Below are 25,760 nucleotides of genomic sequence, written 5' to 3'. Positions count from 1 at the left end.
CTGCAAGAAGCCAGGCTTCCTGAGTTAGATACTTCAGGGGGTATAAAAGGTAGTGGTATTATCACCACTGCTTTGCACAACTTGGGAAGTCCATAAACATGCATCATCCATGCATCAAATATTTTGGTGTCCTGTTAGGAGTATTGCGTTCAAGGAATTGACCTGACTGGACCGTTAGGACTTTTTATTTCAACCATTTTTCTGGTTCGCTGTTTTTCTCATGATTGTGGTGACTGCAGAAGCTGTATGCTAAGAATCCAGTAGATACAAAATCCAAAACAAAGTTCTAATTGCCCAACAAAATTTTATTTGCACATGGCAATGAACATTGGTGTCCAGATTCCAAAGCAGGAATTTTGTGCTGGGACCTTCCTCTACCTCTGAACTCTGTTAAGAGTTTCTTCATTTCTGATTTGAAGCCTCCTCTTGTACCAAAGGAATCTTTTGTAAACAAAACTGAATGACAACATTCCTCTTTAAATTCTTAATAAAGTACTTTGACTAAATATTTTTCACCAACCTCACCACTGAGTTCTTAGGTGCTCAAGAAATACCTTTAGGTAGAGTCCCTAACTGGTGATACTTATGACCTAGAGATGACAGTGCTTTTTGTGGATCTAGTTGACAAGTAGGTGGCATACCAAGTGATTGGTATTCCAGAAAAACCCTTGGCATCAAATGATGTTTTTGCAAGCAGATCAGATCCTATTGCAGAGACACTATACTTTGAACAGCCTCAGTAACTTAGTGCTTGCTGTGCTTGAAAAAAGGATTAATATTTACTTTTAGCCTTTTTTTGTGAGATATTGAAGTATTGCTTTGTAAATCTGGGTGAGCTTTATTCAGAGAAAGACTAGTTTAAACAGATTTGTGGTTCTTGTTTTTGGACTCTGTCGCTTAACTCTTTCTTCCTAGTTGTCCACAGATCTACAGAAATAAAGTAGTGGATATGCATAGACTGATACGTACTGCTTGAGCATATAAACAAACTCTGCTTCCTGTGCAGTCACTCACACATGCGCATCCTGGTTGCTTAGTAAGGAAAAAAGGAAAGTAAACATTACATGGGCTGATTGGGTTCCAAGTTTCAAATGTTTGTGGGAAGAATCCAATGCAAAGCCATAATTTTAAGTGCTGAGTAGGAGGTACTATGAGCTTAATTCTCTAACATCTGTTAAGCTTGTCCTCTAACTAGCAAAAACACATTAATGAGCTAAAATCAAGGCTGCCATACAGGGACGAGAAATAAAAATTTAGAGTAGTATTGTGTGTGCGTGAGAAAGAGGCAGGATGTAAAATACTCCTTTTGCTATTTGTATTTTGTGAAAAGCAAGTAAGAAAGATTTGCCTTTGTTTAAAAAAAAAAAAATCTGCTTTGCAGTTTGTGGTTTATTCTCTTCTTTTTATGAGTCAGCAGCTAAAGGCAGTGCCGAAATAGGGAAAAACAGGGAAATTCGTGAGATAGTATCAGGAACAGTCTTATGCAATTCCTTTATAGTAAAATTTCTTGCAAGTAGCTAGCAGCATCTGCAGCCAGCCTTTTAAGCTTTGAGGAGATGGAGTGCAAAATTAAAAAATGAACATCATCTGTTGAAAAGAATGTCTTAAAACTGCTTTTACAGCCAAGGGCTAAGAGGAAGATGCAGAGTGCTGTAAGTATCCCCAGCTGACAGATGCAGTATTAATCACTGATATCAGGAGAATTGTCCTCTCTGCGACAGAGGCATTAGCTTTTGTTAATCTGACCAGGTCATAGAGCCAGGGCCAAGAAAATAAAGTGAGCTTTCTTGCCAATATTCCTAGGTGTTAGACTCATGGCACACCATTATTTTTAGCTGATTGCTCATCGCTTGAACAGATGACCTTGCTTAACAAGATTAGCGTGTGTTGCACCTAATCTACTGGGCAGAATCAGAATGCTGAAAGAGAGTCGCTAGTATTTCGATCAGTACCACAATATGCTCTATAGCTTTGAGTTTTTTCTACTTTCTGACATTGTTAGAAGCTAATGATCTGTACAACTTCCTCTAGTGACCCTGCCACGGTGCATGCAGAAAGTGGTGTGATAACTGCTTTGGTTTGTATCGGGCTGCTTAGGCGCTTTAGTGATGGACAGAACTCCCTCATGCTAATGCCGTTCAAATGAAGAACAAAAAAAATGGTCCCTGGCCCCCAGCAGTGGTAGTCGAGGCATGAAATGACAGATTCAGGCAGTACAAAATGGGACAGGCTGTGATAACAGATCTCCACAGACTAACCACATTTCCATGAACCATTTCAGGGGTAGGATGAGGGGAAGCTGGGTAGTTTTCTTTAGCCAAGGTGTTGGCTTATGCTGTTTTAAGCGCAAATGAAACTTTGTCCTAATTCAGCTGCTTAATTATTATCTGAGATGATGCTTGGAGTTTTCTGAGATAGGGGACTGACTTTTCCCCCCTTTTTTTCTTCTTTATTCACCTGCTACCTCTAACCCTCAGTGATAACAGATTTGTAATAACCATCAACAGCAGTGGTTACAAGCCAGCCATAGATGTGAACAGCCACTTACATTGTGCCAACACTATGTCCGAACTGCCACCCAAGGATGGATCTCGACCTGTACTCAAGATATTTAACGGAAAAAAAAAGGCTTGGTTTTCTGTCTTGTAGAAATAAAACAAGTGAAAAGCATTGCTTCCAAAATTGAGTACAATTTACATGGCTATATGATCAGCTGTTATTGTCTGAAGGTAGAAAGAGAACTTTCACCGTTTTCTGTTCCACTGCTTTTGCTATTGGGCTTTTGGTCTACTTGGCCACTAAACTCTAGTTATTTCAAAAAAATATATATAGGGATAATTTGAAATGTGAACTGTTTTACTAAGCAGTACTTTCCAAATCTTTCCCCCTTTGCCCATGTCCCTCCCTCTAAACAACCCATGTTCCATACACAGAAGTAAACCAGCTCACTACTTTGGGAGTGATGGGTAGTTTTTAAGAAAAGCCATTTTGGTGCTTGATAAATACTGTGTATTCATCAAATTATAATTGATCCATTAATTTTCTGGAAATCAGAAACTACGCATCAGGTGAGTTTTGTGTCTTTTAGAGGCTTATTAGGAGATTCATACAAGCACTAAACTTAGTACTCCTCGGACATTTTAAATACTTTGTATCAGCTCTTACTTAGCATTCTCCCAGCTTGATTGAAATGTAAATGTTAACTATTAATTAAGGACAAACTGTGAGAAATTAAGTACAGTGCATTTGTCACTGTATTAAATGTCAAATAGTTAAACGTAATATAGTGAAGTAAGCAACTCATTGTGAATAATTAAATCAATTAACTTAATCTCACTTTGTTCTTGTAGATTGTCAGAGAGTAGGCAGAGATTTCCTGGGATGCTCTCATAACACATTTTCAGCAAATTATTTTCTGAATCTTTAAAATTTTGTGGATTGGTGGTGGATAGCTCTTAAAAACCTAACCAGTTTGTTTTTCAGGTGTTCTTTTTTTCTTCGCAGGGCTCAAAATTGGTAGTATGTGCCAGATTATCACTTAGTTATTTTAATTATCAGCATCACACCACTTTTTTTGGGAGGGGAAACTGCTTTCAGATTCTGCAGAAATTCAGCCTGACTCACTGTCTCATTCAGCAGTAATATGCCACTCATTAGTTGGTGGGCTCTATGGGAGGCAGCAGCTCTTGACTCCTCGTTCCTCTTCAGTTCAGGGTTCAGTGGAGCTGGCACACCACCCCTTTCACTACTTCAGGAGTATAATTTGTTTGCATTGAGGCAATGACATATCTGTGGTGGTACTTGCTGTCTTGTCCAGAGGTGAATCCAACTTAATAGTCATCAGCAGCTTCCCCATCTGCTAGAATTCAGAAAAACCCTGGAGTCTCCGAAATTTCCCCTCTGTGAAAAGCACCAGCTCCTGACTGCCACTGAGTTTGGAACTGTACCCTTTCCTTCCCTTCCTGTCTCCTGCCCTCATTTTCCCTTTATGTAGACATGATACTTTGTGACCACAGCTAATTCCTTGACTATATGAGTCCATGAACTTTATCATAGCATGCATATTCTTACCGTGCAACTTATATACAAACATTTGAAGAAAAGAAGTACAAGTAGTGCAAGACTTGAAAACTCAAATGAATTAAATAATGCCAAGTGAAGACTTGCTGCAAAATAGAGTTATCAAGCAAAGTGCCTGCACAGCATCTCTCCTGTCCTATTCAGCACAGCTTTCCATCATCAGTCATTTTATCTGTTTTTAACCCCTTTTTTTATTTTCCCCCAACAGGTTTTAAAATGCATAGTAAGAAGCAAGCTCCAGTAAAATACTATGTTGGAATTGATGTTGGGTCAGCAAGTGTTCGTGCGGCTTTGGTAGACGAGTTTGGGACAGTAGTGGCACATGCAGATCAGCCAATCCAAATTTGGGAGCCCCAACCAGACCACTATGAGCAATCCTCTGCTGACATATGGGCTGCTTGTTGCTTGGTCACAAAGGTATGCGAAGAAAAATAAAATGAAGGAGATACGCATTGCAGGTAGCTCTTCAAGTTCTGAAAGTTTAAGGCCTTCCAGTCACTGGCCTTTAATACTCAGTTCTTTGCATGCTGTATTACTGTATAACTTGTAACCATCTTTGTGCACTAAAGGTACCTTTAGGATATGGCTGATGTAACCTCACAATGTCTCTTACATAGATGAGGAGCTGAAGGCCAGAGTGAAGAAAGCTTGTGCTACAACTGAAAGTAGAATGAAAGGCCTGCCTTTCCTGTTAGCTCAGGAGGAGGACTTACCCACTGCCTTCGGGATTTACATCTGTGGGTTTTGTTTCGCCGGTGTATGTTCTAGCCATGAGACAGTTCTTTGACGAGTTGAGGTTGCTCAGAACCTGGTAATGCATATATTTAAAGATATGCTTTGTGCTGCACTGGAGTCACAAAGGAGCGTTTATTGTAGAGAAGTTGTAATCTAGTTTGTGGATGGTGCCTAACATAATATCTGTCACCTGTGATCCTCATTAAGATGCGTGTCCAGTATTATAAGACCAAAATAAATTATATACATTTGTGGATAGTATCAGCATAAAACCAGATTGAAATAAACCTTACTATAAGGGAAAATTTGTACCCTCTGATCCAATGATCTGCCTGTACATGCTGGTGGTTAAAGTAAATTAGTGACCTTGCTTGGCAGTGCACATGTAGGCCATTTCATCCTTCTTAATAAAGTCCCAGCCTGCTCCATGTTCTAAGGTTGGCTTTTTAAATATTCATGATATGCTTGGTAATTTGCAGATGGACAGTTCACCCATTCTCTTGTTATTGATCAGCCTTTTCAAACATTAATGAGCTTGGCTCTGCAGAAATGCCCTGAGATGAAGGAGACGAGGTGAGGGGGAAGGAAGGAAAAGAAGGGAGTGACAGGAGTGATAGGGAAGAACAGCTTGATTTTAAAGCAGAGCAAGTCTTTTATTCTGCTTATTTGATTTTTCTCTTTGTGAATTGCTTTGTTCTTGCTCTGGACCTCTTTAAATACAATCTCTTATATGTAAGCAATAAAATACAGTTTCTGAAACTATAGCTTTACAGAGCCAGTAAGCGACTGGCACTGTAGCAAGTCTAGTGAAAGTCTTTCGTTATAGTACTAATTAAAATAATGATATCTTTATTGTTGCTGAGAAGTGGCAATTTATTACTGCGTTACATTTTAGGTGTCTTGCAACCTCACTTGGCACTTAATCCATGTGGGTGTTGTGGTTTTTTTTCCAGTGCTGCTGGAAGCCATGAGGTTCAGACCTTTTGGGGTGGTGATTTTTTTTGGAAAATCTTCCAAAAAGTATGCTATCCAAACTCTTGGTAGCAGAGTTTTTGAAAAGGTGTGCATTGCAGAGGTATTATCACTGCTGCTTTATTTTTGGGACCCTTCACTATTGCAAGACAAAAAGCTGTGGCACAATATTACCCAAGCAATTGTAGAAGATCATTGCTTCCACAGGTGGGAACTGAGTGAAGTAACTGATGGAAACACTGGGCCCTAATCCTGTGTCCATGTTTCACATGCAGCTCAACTCCAAGCTTTTAGAAAAGAGAGAAAATTAACATTGCTAGTTTTCTGCTACCTTTATTTTCGGATATTTTTGTGCTTCCTGCTTTCATCCAGGGCTGTGGCTAGTAAGATTAAAAAGCTGTTAAAGAACTTTCCATGGACCTTTGAATTCAGTTTTGAAAACCAAAGAATTTTTGGTAAGTTCGTCTATTTTTGATTAGTGATCTTAAAGAATACTGAATCTCAAAAATTTCGGAGTTTGAGCTTGCATTTCTAATTTGTAATTCAGCTTCCGTACTCATTAGTTCACATGGTACATGCATATATATGGATATGTTTGTATTCATGTGTGTTTTGCGTATTTGCAGAAAGTTGTCTGTGGAGTAGATGCCAGCTGGATTCGAGGGGTTGGTTTTGATGCTACATGTTCCCTTGTTGTTGTGGATAAACAGTTCCAACCTTTGGCAGTCAACTGTGAAGGTAGGACTCCAGCACAAAAATTGGTGTTACTGTATATGTTTTGGCACTGATGTGAATGAACTTACAATTTCATCCAAATACCAAGTTATGACGTTGACTCTTGGAGTTATAGATGATTGATAGAAAATCTTTTTCACAGGAGGATTTTTTTCTGTTTTTACTATTTTAATTCTACGGTAAAATTAAATTTGAGATGAGAATTGCTTACTGTTTGGCTAAATGTTTGGCACCCTAAGATCAGATTTGTTCATCTTGGCTCAGAGAGACTGCTTCTTAGAGAAATCTATGCTCATTTTTCTTTTGTGCATGTTTTCTCCTTCTGACTTTACTAATCATGGCTTTCATAGTGTGTATAAATGCCCATCCACACTGGCTAAAGGAATACTAAAAATGTAGTGTTAGTATAGTCTAACTGCTTACTCTGTCACGGAGCTGCAGGCAAGAGGTTCAGCTTGTGTATTTTATTACACTAGTGTTCTGTCTTTGTCTAGGACAGTGCTAAACTTCAGAAACAGTCTGTGACCTTTTTCTAAAAATTTTAATTTTTTTATTAGTTTTTGAGTAGATGATTCAGAAGACTGAAGAAGTCTGTCATGCACTGTTTTTCAGTGAATCCCATTTAAGATTAGGTGTGTGCTGAATCAGTAGCTACAGAGCCATAATCACAATTCTGTGATGTTCCCTTTCTATTCTCAGATGTATTTGTCATCTCCTTCTATCCTCAAAAAACAGCTTTGCCCCCAAAATGTCCTTCGCTAAATTTAGATGAGATTTTTTATTTTTCAGTTTGAGAGTCTCTTACAATTTGTTCAATGCCTAATGATGTCTGGGGCTATTTTGATCTATGGAGTCAAATTCAGTTCTTATTTTTTATTCTCTGATATCCCCAAGAACTTTGAGTTTACACAATGGTGTTGATAAATAAAAAGACAAGAATGCACTGAATACCGTCACACTGGTATGGGCGTGCGATGGTCTGGTTTCAGGCAGTCTCGCAGTTCTAAGTTGTATTTGAATTCATGTTAGAAATATTGGTGTGCCTCATACTTCTGCCTTGTCTTAGAGTATGTTTTCAAGATTATGCATGAGTGGCTGTGTCATGAAGTTGAATGTGCAGTGTACTTAGCAAGGGAGGAATCTGAAGTGTCATCTGGATTACTGTTCCACCTGTCTAGCGGGTCCTCTGTAGGTTAATTTGATAAAATGTTCTTTGCTTCTTGTTCTCATGTGTTATGCAGACTTGCCAAATGCTTTTTCCTTCCACATCCAAAATAAAAGCATTTCAGCAAATTACCCCCCTGAAACTATTTCTGAAAGGAATTAGGGTAGTTCTTCTCATAACAACAGAAGAGGAACTCTAGCTAGCTAACTAGCCGAGTTAATTTCAGTTTATAATGTAATTGCTCAGATTTTAGCACATTTTTAGTTCTTAGTCACCAAAATGCTTCCTTATATTTTTAACTAAATACGTGTACTTTATCAAGAAGTTTGGGTTCTTTGAATGAAATATAGTCTACAAGAGCATGACGTTTCAAAGTTCTTGGATGCTCACAAGCCTGATTGGTTTCAGTCAGCATTCTCAGTGCTCAGCATGTCTTAAAGTTGGCTCAGAGGGCTAGAATTTTATCTTTAAATATCTACTGTGGCTTATTAACGTGAATAGAATTTGAGTTTTCTATGTAGAAGTGAAAGTGTGAAGGAGCTTATAGTCTAGTAACTTAGAGTACTGAGGTGGGGTTAAACCAGACCTAAAATAATCTCTTTTTTTTTTTTCCCCAAGGACAAAACTATAGGAATGTTATTATGTGGATGGACCATCGTGCAGTCAGTCAAGTTGAGCGCATCAATGCAACGCAACACAGGGTTTTGAGCTATGTAGGGGGAGTGATGTCTGTGGAAATGCAGCCACCTAAATTGCTGTGGATAAAGGAAGTGAGTACATATAAGACTGTGGTGCATTTTTACTAATGATTTATGCCCTTTGTTAATTTCTGAGAATGAAACTTCTAAAACAAAAGTCTTCAGCCTTAGTGTTGAACCCAAAGGTACGCAAAGTAAGGCCAGCCTTAAGTTGTGATGAAAATGTTTTGAGGTTCTTTTTTTCCTCTTAATTTTTTAGAAATATCTTTGATTTTATTGAGATTTAGTGTTTCCTGATTGAAACATTTCATATGCCTTTCTTATATAATTTTAAGGTTAGATATACATACGAATTTAGTTGCAGGTAATGAGTGAGTCCTTGAAGTATCCTAGGATTTAGTTATGGAGGTGTATTTCCTGCTCTAACTACTGTAGCTGGGCATGCTTACAGGGGTGTAGGTGCCACTTCTGGGATGGATTTATAGCAATTTGAAAACAGCAGCATCTCAACATTGGGTGTCCTGGCCAGAGGTACTGCCTTTGAGGCATTGCATCCAACAGTGAGGGGATGTGTGATGTCTTTGGCTGCTGGTAGAGAAACTGTTTGGTTAGAGCATCGATTTAGTTCTGTTCCATCTGTAGGAAGTACACTATCTGTAGAGGGAAGGTGCTCTGTTCATAATGTGGATCTCTACCTCTGTCTCTTGTGTTTAAATTTTGTCTGTTACAGAATGACATATGGCCTTTTAATAATAACTGTCAGATAAAAGGAGAAATGCTTGCCACTTGAATTTTTTATAACCTCCTCCAATCTGGCTTTTACATTTGGTCTCAATGATGCTTGCTGTCATTTTAACAAAGCCCAAATGTAAACTACTTGCTGCCAGTTTCAAGCAGCCAGTCTCCTGTCCTTACAAACATGAAACATCATATAGTAACAAGGTGCAGATTGGCAAAGTCAAAGGAATTAACTGGTAGAGGCAGGTACTGACAGATTAATGATAATAGAGGATAATTAACGTTGTTTGTAGATGCTATACTGAAATACGAATATCCATCTACTAGTTCTTTCCTTCTTGAGCTATGGGTATCATATGTCAGTCATTTTATAAATAATAAAAAGTGAAGCTGTAAAAACCTTAAATGAATCCATTGTGTTTAAAAAATTCTTTTATTGCAAGGTCTGGAATATTAGTACCTGTCTGATCAGGAAAGCGCAGATTGTGGGGTCTTCAAATGTGGTTACCTGGAGATGTCAGTCTATCCTATGGCCTCAAAGCCCTGTGACATAATTGCTGTAGTATAAAGGGGAGAGCAACTATTGCAGGGCTTGTTCCTTCCATGAGCAAATGGGTAGGAAATAGAATTCACCTTACCCAGCATGCCAGCCAGTAGCAGAGATTGCCTGGCAGAAGGGCATTACAGAACAGGGCTTGTTCATATGTCCCCTTTCAGCTCCTGACGTACCAGCTGAAGAGATTATTATCCTTAAGAGAGGGGTCTTTCTACCTCATTATCTGCTTGCTGGGCTGCTCACGCGACAGTTCCTGCATCCTGAGTGGACTAGCAAAGACATCCTCTTAAACTGCTTAAGCTTACCCTGCTTAACTCAGGCACCTTAAGGAACATCTACAGTAGCACCTCAGCTAGCTCATGAGAAGGAACAAAAACATTTATTATGCAGTCGGTTGTAATCAGTTGAGATGTGGGCATGTAGTGTTAAACTTTTTAGCTTCAGAGAGGTATGTGATAGAGTCTTTGCTTACTGCTTCTATACTTATTGCAAAGTAGGGGGGTGAAAGGAATTGTATAAAGAGTGATGGTTTATTTTCAGTGCCAACCACCTATGTATTACATGATTTTTAGGGCTAGCAGCAAAGGTTCATGTTAGCCTCTGACAACTGAAATTCAGCCTCATGTAATGCAAGTATTCTCACTTTTTGCCAAGGAAGGCAAATTTTACAGTAACTTGGAATGTCAGGTTCTCCAAATGGGAGCTAAAACACCAGTTTGCACATACATTGTTATTCAGTGGAGTGTCTTCAAGTGGTCTGCAAATAATAAATTACTTAAGTCTCTTCAGATTCTTTGTTATTAATATTTTATACATGAATAAACTATGACACAGGTATTAAATGCATGGTCAGGAAAACTACTTATAAAATGGTACTTAATGTTTCCTTCATGTTTTTTGACTTGTATCATCTTTCTTTTCTCTGTTTGGTGTATTTGCCTCCTGCTAACTGCCCAGTTCCCAGAGGTGCGGTAGAGTTAGATTTTGATCTAGCTCATACACCACAAGGAAAAAATAATCTATTTTGATTGCAGGATTATTTCTTAAGCTAGTGATAATGCACATGCTGGCAAAAAGGAAGTTTGGTTTTCACATCCCTTGGGAGAGTCACAAGATTAGTAGGTAGAAAGAAACATTTTTATTTTAGCCTTTTTAACCGAGAATATCTGAAGGCTTTGCAAAGTTGAAACTGGAATTCCCATCGTGCTTCTATTTAATTGTGACAACTGGTATTCAGAAAATAACTGCACTGTACCTGTTTTGCGCAGGCCACACATTGAGTCAGTTGGCTAGATGGGAACTTCATGAGCATAAAATTAGATTCTTTTCAAAACCGTGGCCCTTGGTGTTGCTGAGGAGAGGGCCAAAATGGGATCGTTATGAGCACTGAATGTTACAGCTGAGATGTGTTGGCAGAACTGCCTGGGGAAGTTTACATAGTGTCTGCCCATACTGTGTGCCTGGCTGTGATCACGGCCTTTGGTCTCTCCAGCTTTCCTGACTACTAAATATGCTACCAGCAAGATTTCTTTAAAGTATCGTAGATCTGAGTAGTTTATTTGTCTTATTTAAATCCTCGCCTCTGCTTCTGTTTTCTATATTGCATGGGAAATAACCTTTCCTACCAAGCTACTGCTTGCTCCAGTGAGCAGTCCAGTCTTGGGAGCTGCTTTAAAATAAGATCCCTCTCAAAGCGTCCCAAAAGACTATTGCTATATTGTATAAAGTTCTACCAGAATTTTCTGCCAACCTCTGCAAATGTGTACAGTTGGTTCAGGTTTTTTCTGAAAACACTTCCAGTATTTCTAGAGCTATTTCCAGCCATCTGACTGCAAGCGGTGCAGCCTGCTGCTTGATGCAAGAACGATATTGGGTCAGACCAGAAATCCATTTGACTCAGTATTGGTCTGATTAGTAGTGAGTGTTTTGCTCTATGAATTTAGCTAATCTCATCTGAACCCACATGCACTTTTTGCATCTACTATCTCCTGTGATAATGAGTTCTTCCATTTAACTGTACTTTGTGTGAACAGGTAAAAAACCATCTTTTTTTCTGAAACAAGCTCCTGAAATTTCATTTGCCTTTTAGTTCTTGAAATGTATGAGACAGAGAACTATATCATTCCCTAGTCAACATCATATCATAGACCATAGTGATGTTTTTTTTCCTTTCCTTCTTTATTCCTTTCTTAATATTCCTCCTTGTTGTTGTCATATACCTGACAGTATCCCGGAAACTTAAGGCAAACAATGGATTGGACACATTCTTCTATGACTGGCCCTAATCAAAACTGGCTAAACCGAGGTGTATCCAGAAGCTACTTTGGACCTTTATCCCTTTGGTAGGCATCACGTTTCTGGAAAGTTTTTGATTAGAAAGGTTGATGTGGCTGCAACGCACACATAGATGTTTTAAAAACAAAACAAAACAAAAAACACAGCCATGCACTTTGTACAGTCATGCTCCAGGTCAGTGGGTACATTCTGATATATGAAGATTCACTGTTGACTTTTGCCTTGAATTCCCTGGAACTTTTTTTGAACACCCCAGGAATTTAATGTTTCTGCTATTAAATGCTTTTGATATTTTCCTCCTCTGCATCTTTGCCTGGAATTGGTGCAGTGCATATTACATATATGCTTGCATTGATCTAGGTTTTGCAGAAAGGGTGCAGCGGGGAAAATAACTGTTTTATGTCTGAAGTTATGATAAAATAACCTAGAACTAATAATTAAGAACAATTTATAGACCCATTGATATAACCAGCAGAATTAACTTTTGTATCACTGGGAAAATGTTCGATACTTTTCTTTTAATCAAACCTGATGTATTTGTAACAGTAAACAGCATGTAATTGGAAGAACCTTAGAATGAGGCCTAATGAAATATGTTCCTTTCAGTGGATCCTCAGTTCTTTGGAACTCTTAACATTGTTTTCTTGAGCTTCAAAATTTATTTAGGCTGGCATAAATATAAATGTTTCTTTCTGAGTTCATTGCCTAACCGATAAATATTCAAGATATTCCCTTGACTTCTTCATGTTCCATATTCGTGGACTCAGTCATAGGAAACTGCACTCTTGCTAATACAAGACAAATTGCACAAATGTGACTGTAAACTAAATTAGTTTGTTAAAAGTCATTTAGGAGACGAGTGATTTAGGAGACTAAGTAGATGCACTTTTGGAAGTTATTTAAGGTATTGATACTAAATGACCCTTTGGACTGTTGTTATACCTGTAGGTTAATTGTGTGTACATTGTCATCAAAGCCTCCCTCTCCCCTTCCACGATGCTAACCTGGCTGTGGAAGGCCACATTAGGAGATCCTCCCTTCTCACTGTTTGCCCTGGGCTCTCCTAACTGCAGCATCTAAAAACTTGACATCTGTGAGGAAGGGTCTGACACAGGTCAATTCAGCAGGATTGCTAGGTGTTGAGTGATCAGGCTGTCCCTCAAAGAAAGGAAATAATTTCTATTACTTGAAGAATTTTCATCTAAGCAATTGAAGGTATTACTAAAGACTATGACTTTGCAAATTTACTCTGAATTGGTTGGAAGTAATGAAGAGGGAGGAGAAGGGGGAGAGGGCTAAGGTGACCTAACTGTGCTTTTCCATTCCCATCATCATCTTGTCATTAGAATTGAAGTTGAAGATGACCTCACAGACTGTGAGGAATGAGCTGATGTCATTATACGAGAAGTAGATGCTGCTCCTTTTCTCTTGAAGCTTTCCTGTTACACTTGACTTGTATTTATTTGCAGAGGGATGTTGCGGTTTTTCTTCCAAGTCACAAGTTACTCTCATCTGCTTCTTTTTGGATTTCTTTTCCATATAAATGCTTTCTCTTGAAGATTTCTCTTCATGTCCTTACATTCCCACTGTACACAGAATAGAGATTTAACTAGAGACTAGAGGCTTCAGGGCGTATTCTGTTCTTCCAACTCTTCATTTCTATGCATTTTGGTTTTGAATGAAGAAACTGAACTATGAAGGCCATAATAGGTCTTTTGAGATCTTTTGTTTGAATTGTATTGGCTTACATTCAGTTCAGTTTGATTGCTGCCGAATCATTTTACCCTCTGGCACCTAGTGGTTAGTCTACATGAAATTAATTGCATGGGCTTGATGTTTGTGATTGCAAATAGGTGTTCATATGACAAAGCCATCATGGCGAGTGGAGTTTGCATGTCGGGGACAGCTGTTTGCAGTAAACGATCAACTGAATGCAGCTACTGTATAGCCTATGGGGCAGTCTTGTTAAAGTGTGCACATCTGTGGTCCAGTTACGAGGAGCATTGTATTTCTCTGCCTGTGTGGACCATGTGTGGTGATAAAGAGAGTCCAGTGTTAAATCTGTAATGTAAAACAAAATGAATGTATGTTTTTTTTAAAAGCTAATTTCTGTGGATACAGTCGCATTTGACTTTTGAATGTGGTCAGCTGAATTAAGAACGTCAACTGTAGATGAAGTTGAAATAAAGAATCATTATCCTTTCACAAATATTTAGAAACTAGCTGAAAGATAATTTTGACAGTCTTCCTGAAGTCAATCAGGTAAGTTTGAGTGTAAACTTCACTGAAAAGGAAAGTAGTCCCTGATTACTGGGTCTTTCAAAATAACCAATTAAATTCACTCCTTTTGCTGTTACTTCCTCAGATTTCTTCACTGTTTAGAATTATCTTGCAAAACATCATTGCAATAGTTCTTTATTTCTGTAGCTGCAGGTACATTTTTTGCAGCTTTGCTAAGCAGGTTGTGCTGTTTTGTTGACTTTGGCTAAAGAAATTGCATGTTCAGTGACTGAGCACGTAGATAGTTCTGATGGGTAGATGCGTGCATATGAACTGAAAATGTACGTACATACTCCTTCACTTGGAAATTATTTTGCTGCAAATGTTTGTCAGAACAACGTGACTATACGGATGTCTATGCTGTGGCAAACCAACACCACAGCAGTGAGAGCATAGCTTAAACAGAGCAATGTAAAAACTGCAGTGAAGGTTTGTCCAGCTCTAGAATTAGCCTGTTAGCATGTTTTTCCCAGAGGCAGCAGAAGAGAAAATCTTGTTCACTAATTTCTGGCTGGAAATTTTATTGGGGCTTGTGCCAAAATGAAAGGATGCTTGTTATGTTTTTCTCATACTAATGACATTACAAATCAGCTATTTCTAAAAAATATTAGTCCCATTAAATCAGAGGTGCTTTAGCATATTCTAAATGGGTGGGGGATGCTGGACTGGGAGCAGGTATTTGCTTGGTAACTGTCTCCAAATGAAATGCAGTCTTCCTACAGTGTGCTTTCACAACTCTGTTTTTAATCTGGTGTATAAAAGCGGACAAGAGCATCCCTTTAGCAAAAAAATCATTTCACAGGTTGAATGGCTAGCATATCATTCCTTGCAATTAATAACTAAAATCAATAGTTTTTGAGTAATTTTCTTTATTTTTTTATCTAGCACAGTAGTCAGTGATCTTTCTGTACGTTACTGTTCACATCTTCAGTTACAGCTGCCTTTTCATACATCATTGTTCTTCTTTCTGTAAACCCGTGACTTGCAGTGACCAATGGGATAATTTTCAGAAACAATTAGAACATCTCTTGCCCTGGCTATGGAGGGAAGAAGAATAGCGGATGTGCTGGCATTAGCTTGGCAGCAACTTCTATGTTGATGCATGTCTTCTCCCTTGTTTGCTGCCTTTGCAGCTGGCTTTTTGTTTAGTTGAATGTGACTGGTAAGATTTTGCCATTAAAATAAATAATCAACTCCATGTTAAATGAGAATGAGTCCAAGCTACTGGGTTCGGAACCGAACTCTTGATTAGAATTGTTTATAGATGCTTTAACAGCTCTATTATCAACATCCATACATAGTACAGGCATGTATGCATAAGTTGTACTTTGGACTGTTGAGTTTGGCTTGTAGTTGCAGTTGCTGATTTAAAATAAGGATTAACAGCTGGGAGGTCTGAAGCACCTACACCTCCAAGTATGTCCTACTTTGTCTCCCAGCCATCTCTCTCTACTCCATTGCAGTGTGATGAGGCTTACAATATGCACATAGATTTCCTTCTTGCCTTGTTACAGCTTCTCCTAACTCAGCCTTTCATATGCCTGTTCTGTCCCTCTGTAGCCCTTTCTGCCCTGGAATCTGATGCTCACCTGACTTGTGGTGCTATGATCAGGGTGCCTCAGGGATTTGAAAACGCCTGCACGTGTCTAAGACAGTATCTTGGTGGTAGAGATGGTGTGTTGCAGCGAGGCAGTTTTCTCCACCTTCAGCAGTAGCCTTACCCCAAGAGGTTACTTTCCAAGCCCCCCATCTCCCCCCACCCCTAGTTCCAACCTCGAGATGAATCTGATAATTCAGTTAGTTAATGTTTTGCCAATTAATTTAGTGCAGCTGGTAGTTGCAAAATTGATCAGTTTGCAGCCTTGGCTCTGGCAAGGATAGGATTTCTGCTCAGAGCCTATCTTGGGTATCTCAGAATAGCTCTATCGCATGGCTTGGCATCCCATCTAAAGTGTCGGGGATCCAAGTTCTAAGTTCTTGCTTCGTCTGAATTGGAGGAGGGCATGGGACATCAGTTTCTTACATCCCCATGAATGTGTGCATTAAGTCTTCAGTTCTCTTTCTTCCTTTCACACAATGTATATTTGTTTTCTGTAATTTTGAAAAAGAGAGACTGATACACTGCACAGCCTACTATTACAGCTTGCATGTAATAGTTCAAATAGATTCAAATTTGGGGTCGAATTGGGAAAAGCAGACGGTTCTTCAGTGAATCAGTCTCTTTTCTAATTTTCAGATGACTTAGATTTTGACCTGATGGGGAACTTGAATGCTCATGCCAGCTTTCTTTTTTACACTAAATGGTAAAACATTTTTCTGCTTCCATCTGTCCCTTCTGGTTTTAATCTAGATTTCTAACACACCATTTTTGGATGATTTTTGATTTTGTGGGTTTTGGCTGATAAGTAGCCATGAAATTCAGACTGATAACCTGTGCTAAATCAGACGTCTTGCTTCTAGCCCATCTTTAGTTAATCCCATGGCCAACAGGGGTCTGGTACGAGGGCTGTCTATAATGACATTTAAGATAATTTGATTAATATTTAATCTGTATTAGCAATAACAAAAGTGAGGACATCTTGGTGTTTATATGCACAGTTTCCTTCTGGTGGAAAAAAATGCGCTTTCACAAACATTAGGTGTCTGAAGATCACTTCATTTTACAAGAAAATTACATACCCAGTAAGAGTAGAAATCAAAGGTTTCCTGTACAGAAACAGACTACCTCAGCAAACCAGTAAAATGTGAATGTGAAAGCTCTTTCAGCTTTCCCAAGGAGAATGTGCCTCAAGGTGTCTCCAAAAAATTGTATCGGTTGGTGGAGCTCACCTGAAATTCTGCATGTGTGTGTATTTTCAGTCCAATTAAGAAGTGAACAAATACACATAACAGTACAAAATTGTGCAGTATGGCTTCATGATAATCTTTTGACTTGTCAAGGAATAAATGGGCAATGGTGGCCTTTCATGTGCTCTATATCAGTTCTCCCATCCCTTACTCCCCTAGAGCCTTCTTGTCTAGGAAGATTAAAAGACATTGTACTTCATAATTCTTAAACTCTTTGCTCCCAGGTATTTGGGATTATTTGTAAGGATCTCAAAAAATATTGTTTGAAGGTATAGTTGTTAAAAAACCCCAAAACAATCAGAGAGAGGAATGAAGAAAGGGGACTCCATAAGTACCCCTGGAAAATAGAAAGACTGAATTAGTTTCTTTACAAATTGAGTTTGGAGAGTGAGTCGCAGGATATGAATACAGCATTGGGAACGTTCCCGGATCTTTTCCACAATCTTTTTAATGTGGTCACGGATTCCTGACTGTGAGTGAAAATAAATTAGAATTAACTTCAGTGAGTGTCGAAAACATGGAGACTTTTAAATTTGTTTGGAAAAAGCATCAGGGCATGCTATGATTTTTTTTGTCTGTACTAATTGATGATGACAAAGCATCAAGATGGCAAAGAATGAATCATTTAGATGTTCATGAAACAATATATTTTAGTGTCGCTAACATGTGGCTTTGGGGAATTCTTGAAGTAATAGAATAAGGATCCAAGGAGTATCTTTGATGAAACAGATTTGTTTGAAGAGGACAGTTACTCTTAATCCAATTTCTTTTCTGATTAAAACTAATAGCCAAACTACTCCTGTTGCTTCTTGAAGACTCAGGTATGTTCGCAATACATAATGGCTTATATTATCAAAATAATCAGGCTGAATGACCTTTGTACTAAACTATGGAGCACCTTTGCATTCACATATAAAGTTAAATTTGATATGAGTACCAGTCTAGGAGCTAAGCTAAACCCGAGTGAGTAGGAACAGGCATCCAAAGGTTCTGCATTTTGTGTTAAAAAGTTGTAATCAGTGCATTTCTTTTTTGAACTCAATAGGAACCCAGTAAATTTTAGAAGCTTTTGAAGAACTAAACTCAAAGAAGACCAATTTTTTTCATGATCCAAAACTAAACAAAATTTTGCTTTTTTTGTACTTACCCAGTTGCACCTTAATTTCTGGAATTCATAGATTCCATTTCAGTAACTTTCTGGACTCGTAAGATTTTGGTTTGAAATCACATAATATCTTAATTAAGTTATAGAGCCAAATAGTATTTCTTAAAATTGAATTATCTTTTATTTTAATTCATCATGTACATTCTTGATACTGCATGTAATTAATTTTTGCTCCAGAAAACTGATGGCAGCTTTTACAATGCAGGTGATTTAAATTGTCATGTTAGTTATTGACAATTTACTGAATAATTTGAAAAAAAAACTTTGAAAATAAAAGCATAATAACAAAGCTGCTAAACCCTTTGCTAAAATACTTGGGCCTCCTGCTCAATTGTGTACCACAGGTTCTTGCAGGGTTTTTTTTGGGGGGAGGGAGGACGACTTGGAGTTGCTGTTGACAAAGCTTATGCTATTGAGACTCTCTTAGTGTTTAATTCTTTTACTTCTCTAAAAAATCCTCTGCTCCTGGAATCTCGTACAACACGGAGAGTAGATGAAAAAGGTGGGACCTGAACACTAAAAGACAAGAAGGCAAATAAATCATCCCTCAAATTTCTTGTGTAGAGATGAAGACCCACATAGTTTCCCATCTCATGCACTTTTGAAGTATCTCTCCAGCTCTGTGTTAGCCTGCTGGATGCAACTGCTGCCCTAATTTGTGTTCTTCCTGAAGCTGTGTCATCTAGCAGGGCTCCACGCCCAAAACACCCCAGCTAGGATTTGTGTTTCTAATACAACAGCTGCTCTTAAGTGAGACAAGTTCACACTGTTTCAATTATTTAAAAAGCTGGTGAAGGTTTTTAAAGCAATCTTATCTTTCTGTGGAAGTCTGATCTGTGAACCTGGTGACTTTTGTTTGGTTTTGATATTCTTTAGTTATTTTAACATACTGAGGCCAGAGGTGGCCGTTGGATGGTATAGCTGTATTGCAGGACCATGGTGCTCACTCTTTATGTCACACTGGAATAAAACGTTACACTTGGGGAAACTTTCTTCCCATTCATCATCGTCTGATACCTGTGGCAAGCCTGGAGATTGTTTACATGGAAAAGTAATTTTAAGAATAAGCATTGCTATCATAAGCTGAAACCAGACTGAGCTTTGGAGATAGAAACAAAGAATAAAGCCTGGCCCAGGTGATATGACTGATCTCTTGCTTTCTGGACCACTAGCCCTCTGCAGAGTATTGTGTTGGAAACTCTCTGTAAATGATCTATCTTGGTAGAAGGGTTTTTTTTAGGAGTTTGGAAATGTCATGTGGCTATCTAGAGCTTGCAGGTATCATTGGAGAGTTATCTTGTAACTGTCTTCAGTTATTGCCTCAGCTGAAGAAATAAGGTTCAACCTCTTTTCGAATGGAAATGCAGGCATTCATACTTCTTTGTGTATCATTATGCATTTCAAGGAAATTTTGCAGAGAGGCAGAGATTGCAAAGATAAATTTCTCTTAATTGTTTATGTGAGTTCATGTGCATGCTGTGATGGCAACTGTAGGGTTGTAGTGTGGATTTAAAGCTGATTGTTACTGGTTAAATCAGGCCGTTGAGGCCCCCTAATGTCCCAGCTGTGGAAAAAAGCTTCACTGAAAGCTTACAGGTTCTTTTCTGATTTGGTCATATTTCAGAAATTTTGAAATAGATTCGAAAGTTTTGTTCTTATGCTCACAGAGTTGTTTGTTTTCTTCTTGTACTTACAATTCAAAAATAATACATTTTAAATGGTTTATTTTAGAAAGTAGGGCATTCTTCAAGCAAATATTTTTTGAGAAAGTTGTCTATTGACTTTGAGACTGCTCTGACATTGAGCAGCTGACGGGGAACTGAGAGAGCCCACGTTAGTGATCTGAAACATGTGCCTCCATGAACTCTTCATGGGAAACTCTTTTCTTACGATCAGTCTGTGGTGGGCGAAACGCTCAGTTCTTCAGGCTGTAAATCACTGTAAAGTGAGTAGAGCAGACTGGATGATCAGAACATTGGGTTTGGAAAAATTGCCATTTTTACATAACTGGCAGGTTTCTTAATTGCATTAAAATAAGGACATGATCATGCCTGGCCTCTAATATCTGAATTCTTAAAAATTTTTTTGTTAGAACTTGCAAAAATCATGCTGGGAGAAGGCAGGCTACTTCTTTGATCTTCCGGATTTCTTATCTTGGAAAGCCACAGGTGTCACTGCAAGGTATGTTAATTATAACGATATGATTTGGTCGTCTTCGTCTATTTTCTATGTACGTTTCTGCTTTAATTCATTTTGACTGGACATTATGTACATCTGTCTGTAATTCAGCCTGCTCCAAAACATCTTGAACCTATCTCCTGCTTCCATTGTGCATTCCTGAACACAGTTGTTCCTGTGAGCAGTGTAATTCACAGATACAGTATGTTGCTACAACTGTTGGTTAATTGGTCTTGTACTCCATTTTGGAACATAAATATGATTGCTCTAGTTACTGTGAAATATGCTTCTAATAATTCTTTGAAATCTGTTTTTGTTGACAAATTTATTGACTTTTTTGAGAATTGGAAAAAAACCACTTCTTTGCCATGTGAGAGGGATCTGGTAAAATCTTGTTTAAAATGGTCCCTTCACTGTAAAACACGGCAGCTGTATTTCTTCCCAAAAGCATCCTAGAATACTTGCTGAGCAGTTTAACAAAACCCCTACAAAATCTTGATTAAAGTGACCAGTACAGGTGAAGTGCATTTGCAGATAAACTAGCCCTTGTGAAAAGTGAGGTACAGTATTATTTATTTAAAATAAAGTCTTAGGGACCAATTCCATGCCCAGCTGAGTGCAGTTCACAATTATTTCCATTGCAGTTTGTGGAGCTGAATCTGTGCAAAAATTATTCTAAAATGAAAACTGGTCACAGGATAGTTTTATTGTCTCTGGAAATTGAAGATACCTTCACATCAGACATGGTTCTTTTTATTTGAGTGCTTTTTTTCTCACTAATTAGTCTCCATGATTGACAGCTGTTGTTAAATATCTTGTATTATAAAGCAGGAAAGTGCTAGACAGTAATTGAAAGATACTATCTCAAATTTTCCTTCCTTTGGACTTTTAGTCAGATTCTGCTGTATGCTGTATAACTATGAACTGTGTAACAGAAGAACAACTCTCACCCCAAAGATCTTGCAATCTAAGCAGTCCTGTCACCTGACCCAACTCTAACTTCACGAGGATAAATCCCAGGCTCCCAGAGGACGTGCCACGCAGGGTGTCCATCTTGTGAAAGTACTCAAGACTTTGATTTAGAACTGGCACCCTTTGGTCAGGGGACTAGGTGGAGAAAGGTGGCTGCTTTGTTCCCATAAGCTCTGTAAGGGTGCGACAGATCAAGTACTCCTCAAATTTAGGCACAGTCATGTGTGAGAAAAGTAGACACCTGTCCTGAAGAGAACCTTTTTGAGGTCGTTGGGGGATATGATGACCCAGAAAATAAATGTCACTTTATTGGGTTACAGATTCTTGCAATTTGTCTACTAATAGTTCTGTTTAATAGGACAGGGGAACATTTTCATCTGCTCTTACGTGTGGTAGGGGTGTCTTCGTTCTACCCTTCTTATTTGGCTAGGGACCCTGTTTCAAACATAGTTTTAATTTGGCTTTGTGGCCAGGTGATGATTAATAGATGGGATAAAATGTGTGAGCAAATAATGAAATGTTCACCTGGTGCTAATGGTTGAAGAAGCTAAAATAGAATATGGTCCAGGTGAGCTGGGAGTCAAATATTATTTTGAATTTATTTTTAAAGGAAGGGAAACGGTTTCAGAGAGAATGGTGATATATTTGAAAAAGAATTCTTATCTTGCTTAAGCAGAGGGATCTCCAGCATTGATGAACAGAGTTCCTGCTCTTCCCAGATCTTCCTTGATCCATAGCATGTTCTGTCGCTCTTGTTTTTAATAGTGGCAGCCATACAGTATAAAAGAAATCCCTCTCCCTGTCTTTCCCTCTCTCCATCTCTCTTAACCTCCAACCTAGTGTAGCTTATGAGAGCAGATGGAGAAGAACAACAATGCCTTCCTGCAGACTTAAAAATGTAACTGTTAGTATGACTAATTCTGTAGCTGTTGGGAAATGAATGATTGTATTGAAGTATAGGAGTTACACTAGCTATGCAGCTATCCAAGTTGCAGAATTGATGGATCGCTGCTAACAACTGATGCTGCAGCAGTGGGGAATCTGGATGGAAATGAAGATAACAGCATGCTTAGTACAGTAAAGCTTTTTATCATCTTCCTTTTACTTGTTCCTGAAAATTCCCATTTTGTTTTTTCACAAAACTCTTGCTAGAGTTACGCCATGCCGGATACTTGCTATTCCAATGTAGCATTTGTCCATCTGCTTGCTGCATGTACCTGTCAGTGGTTATAATTTCTGTGAGGTCTTTGGGGAAGGGCCGGTGTTTTCTTGGGTGTGTTGTTAGTGCCCAGCACTGTAGGACCTAATTCCTCCTCGGAACTTCTGTTGCAATAAAAATTACTAATAATAGTGAAAGAGTTAACAGATCTTACGAACTAATGATTGTATTCTCTAGTGCTCCTCTAATCTGTACAGGACTACAGTCTGAATTCCTGAGATTAAAATTTTCGGCCTCCTCTGCAACCTTTGTATGCAACCCAAATGTATGGCAGGAGGTTTAAAAGGAAGTTAGGAAGGGCTATATAGGAACTTTGTTATCATACTCTGAGCTCCCATCTACTGTCCCTCGTGGATGCCTTAATTTAGGAGGCAGTGTTATTTGTGGGTGCGGGGAAGGGAAGAGAAGGATGGGGTAAGACTAATGCCGTGGACTTAGTGTAGTGGTGCTGTCAGCTGCTGTCGGGCTGTCGTGGCTTGCAGTGGACTTGGGGACTTTCTAAATTCAGTGAAGCTCAGGTTTTGCTTTGGAAGTAAGTCTGAAAAAGGAGGGTACAGTGGTAATGACAGCTCCTTAGTCCTGCCTAGCTTTGGCTTTGCGTTCTTAGCTGTAACTTTCTGGAGGTGAGGCAGAGAATCTCTCTTTTTTTTAAAAAAAAAAAAAAAAAAGCTGAAAAAGATTATACTCAAAAGTAGAAGTGACTGAATTTTTACTGGCAAGTTCATTTCCTTAGAAAAGACATTTTGATTATTCAAAAACTTTTTGCTTTTATTGATGAATGTTGTAAGGGAGAAAGGAATGTTGGGAAAAGACTTTCTGGACAAAGTCTTCCTGCACCCTTTGGTTGAGGGTCTTCTATTGTGGATAAAATAGTTTCTTATACATCCTCCTTTGCTGCCTTAATGTGCTCCCCAAAATTAAGCCCATTGTTTTGGCTCTAGTGGAATGTCTTATAGGGTAACAAAGGAAGAAGAAAAAGACAGGAAAATAAGGACAAGAAATGTTTTGTTGGAATCAAACCTAATTTTTTTTTCTTCCTCTGCTCTCCCCCATGCACACCTGTTTCTTGGGAATTTCCTTGTAGTTTGTGAAGTAAAGTAATTTGTCCTAATACTAGGGAAGTGTGAATTTATCAAGTATAAGATTCTTACTACCTTTTCTCCCTTTGAGCACAAAGGAGCCTATTCACACGGCAAGACACAGTGTTAGTCATTGTGAATCATACATAACTTGGCCCTGATAAAAGAAAGATTCATTTTTTTAAATTTGTTTTGGTGATGGGGATTTTACCAAAATAAATGAAATTCCAAGGGCACTTTTGTAGGAAAGACTTCTGCACACATTGGAACTATTACTCTTGCTTCTTTAAAATTTTAAGGGGCTCTTTAAAACATTTTGTATGTATTTAACATTTAAAAACTATGTATAGTCTTTTTGGCTTCAGTGAGATTACTTAGTGCACAAAGTTAAGCAGTGTGTGAGATCAGGATTTGAAGTATTTGAAAAGCAGTTTGGATGTGTGTTTCTGAGTATGAAATCTTCTGTCTTTCACCTTTGATTCTGCTGGCTTGAACTGCCTTGTAGCCAAGTTTTTTCCAGTGGATGTGTAATAAACAGTAAATGTTTCTTACCTGAAATGTGGAGACTGAAACATATTCTGAGATTTTTACTTACTGTCTTTGAAATTGCTACATATCTCACCGAACAGTGTCCACCCATCAATTGTAAAGGATAAGTTCCAAATCCTTGATTCCCATTGTTATTTTGTATTATTTCTCTTTGGGTTGGTGAAAGACCATTCAATTGTTCTGAATGATCCAGATGGCTGACTATTCTGCATTAAAAAATGTTACCAACAGCTCTTTAGTTAAAAAATTTAAAACTTTGGAACTTCCCTGCTCCTGTCCCCCAAGGTTGCAACAATGAGTATTGGTTTTGCGACTTGAATACTCAGTTGTCTTATTTCAGAAATGCTGTTGTGGAGAGGAAGAGAGCTGTTTTTTCACAGACATGTTAGCAATGCTTTTCAGAGGCTCAGCACTTTTACTCATGGTGAGCGTGACTCACTGCTGTCTTCCACCCACCATCTATAACCTCTGATAACTTTCCTTTATATGGTATTTTGGATAAAGCTATCTTAATAAAATCTAAATGCCTATCTGGTTTAGTTACAGGTTACTGTATTATGGATGGAGAATTCTTATCCGAGATGCACATCTGCAATTTTATTGTATTTCTGAAGTCTCGTGAAGGATTACATTGCAGATAAGAATATGGCTGAGCTGTTAAATTGGGTAGAGTTCACACACAAATTTCTCAAAGGTCGTGTGTGTTTAGATCCAGCATTCTGTTTTAGGGTCACTTTCCATCATAGGCAACTCACTGGAAAATTAGCTAGTCTCTACTGGATTTTCATGGTGTAAGATGAGCTGTAATCAAAGAGAGGTTAAACCTGTGGAGGAGGATTGGGAAACATAGGGAAGAATGTCAGTCTGACATTACTGAGGTAGAGAGTGTCCAACACCATGCTCTAAGGCACCTCCCAAAATTACCAAAAAAAGATGGAACAAACTGAATATTTGTGCAGAATCATTTTTTTATATTACTACACTCTAGAAATGTTAATAGTTGGGGAAAGTAATGTATGAGACTTCATCTCCTGTATGAATGTCGACCCAAATAATTTTCCTGTGGAAATACTTGTCCAGTCAGTCTTCAACTGCTAGCCATCACGACAGGGAAAATGGTGTAACAGAGGTGTTTCATATGCTTTTGGGGGATCTTTTGTAAATGATCTCCTTCCAACAGATCTCGGGATTATGTGTTTCTTCAGATAAAATCAGTTTTATAAGAAAGAAATTCATACTGTTAACGGTAATTACAGACAGTAAAGTGAAAGACAAATGTTTGTAGTTCATAAACATTTCTGAGAACCACATAACCAATATGAGGCTGTATCTGTGTGAGAGTGAGTGATATATTTTTAATATACAGTATATTTTCAACAGGAAAATACCTTGACAAATTCTTTTCTTTCATTTATGAGAAAGAGGCTAGTTCCTTTGCTTGTGCACATTTAAATAGCTGACTCTTTATGTTAAGAAGTGATTAAGTCCTTAAAGTTT

General features: G+C 38.3%; 1 protein-coding gene across 1 annotated transcript in view; it reads left to right on the top strand.

Moving 5' to 3' along the window:
• The window catches only part of FGGY (FGGY carbohydrate kinase domain containing), a 149,736-nt gene that overhangs the window by 7,966 nt on the left and 116,010 nt on the right, over positions 1-25,760 (top strand). The window contains exons 2-5 of the mRNA XM_075155678.1: positions 4,289-4,497; positions 6,414-6,525; positions 8,306-8,457; positions 20,359-20,447. Of these exons, the coding sequence (XP_075011779.1) occupies positions 4,297-4,497; positions 6,414-6,525; positions 8,306-8,457; positions 20,359-20,447 (554 nt within the window). The 5' untranslated portion in view covers positions 4,289-4,296. The remainder of the gene's footprint in view (positions 1-4,288; positions 4,498-6,413; positions 6,526-8,305; positions 8,458-20,358; positions 20,448-25,760) is intronic.

The sequence above is a fragment of the Calonectris borealis genome, chromosome 8, assembly GCF_964195595.1.
Source record: "Calonectris borealis chromosome 8, bCalBor7.hap1.2, whole genome shotgun sequence".
In the NCBI taxonomy this organism is placed as follows: Eukaryota; Metazoa; Chordata; class Aves; order Procellariiformes; family Procellariidae; genus Calonectris; species Calonectris borealis.
The sequence above is the reverse complement of the archived record's forward strand: the minus strand, read 5'-3'. Positions and strand labels throughout refer to the sequence as shown.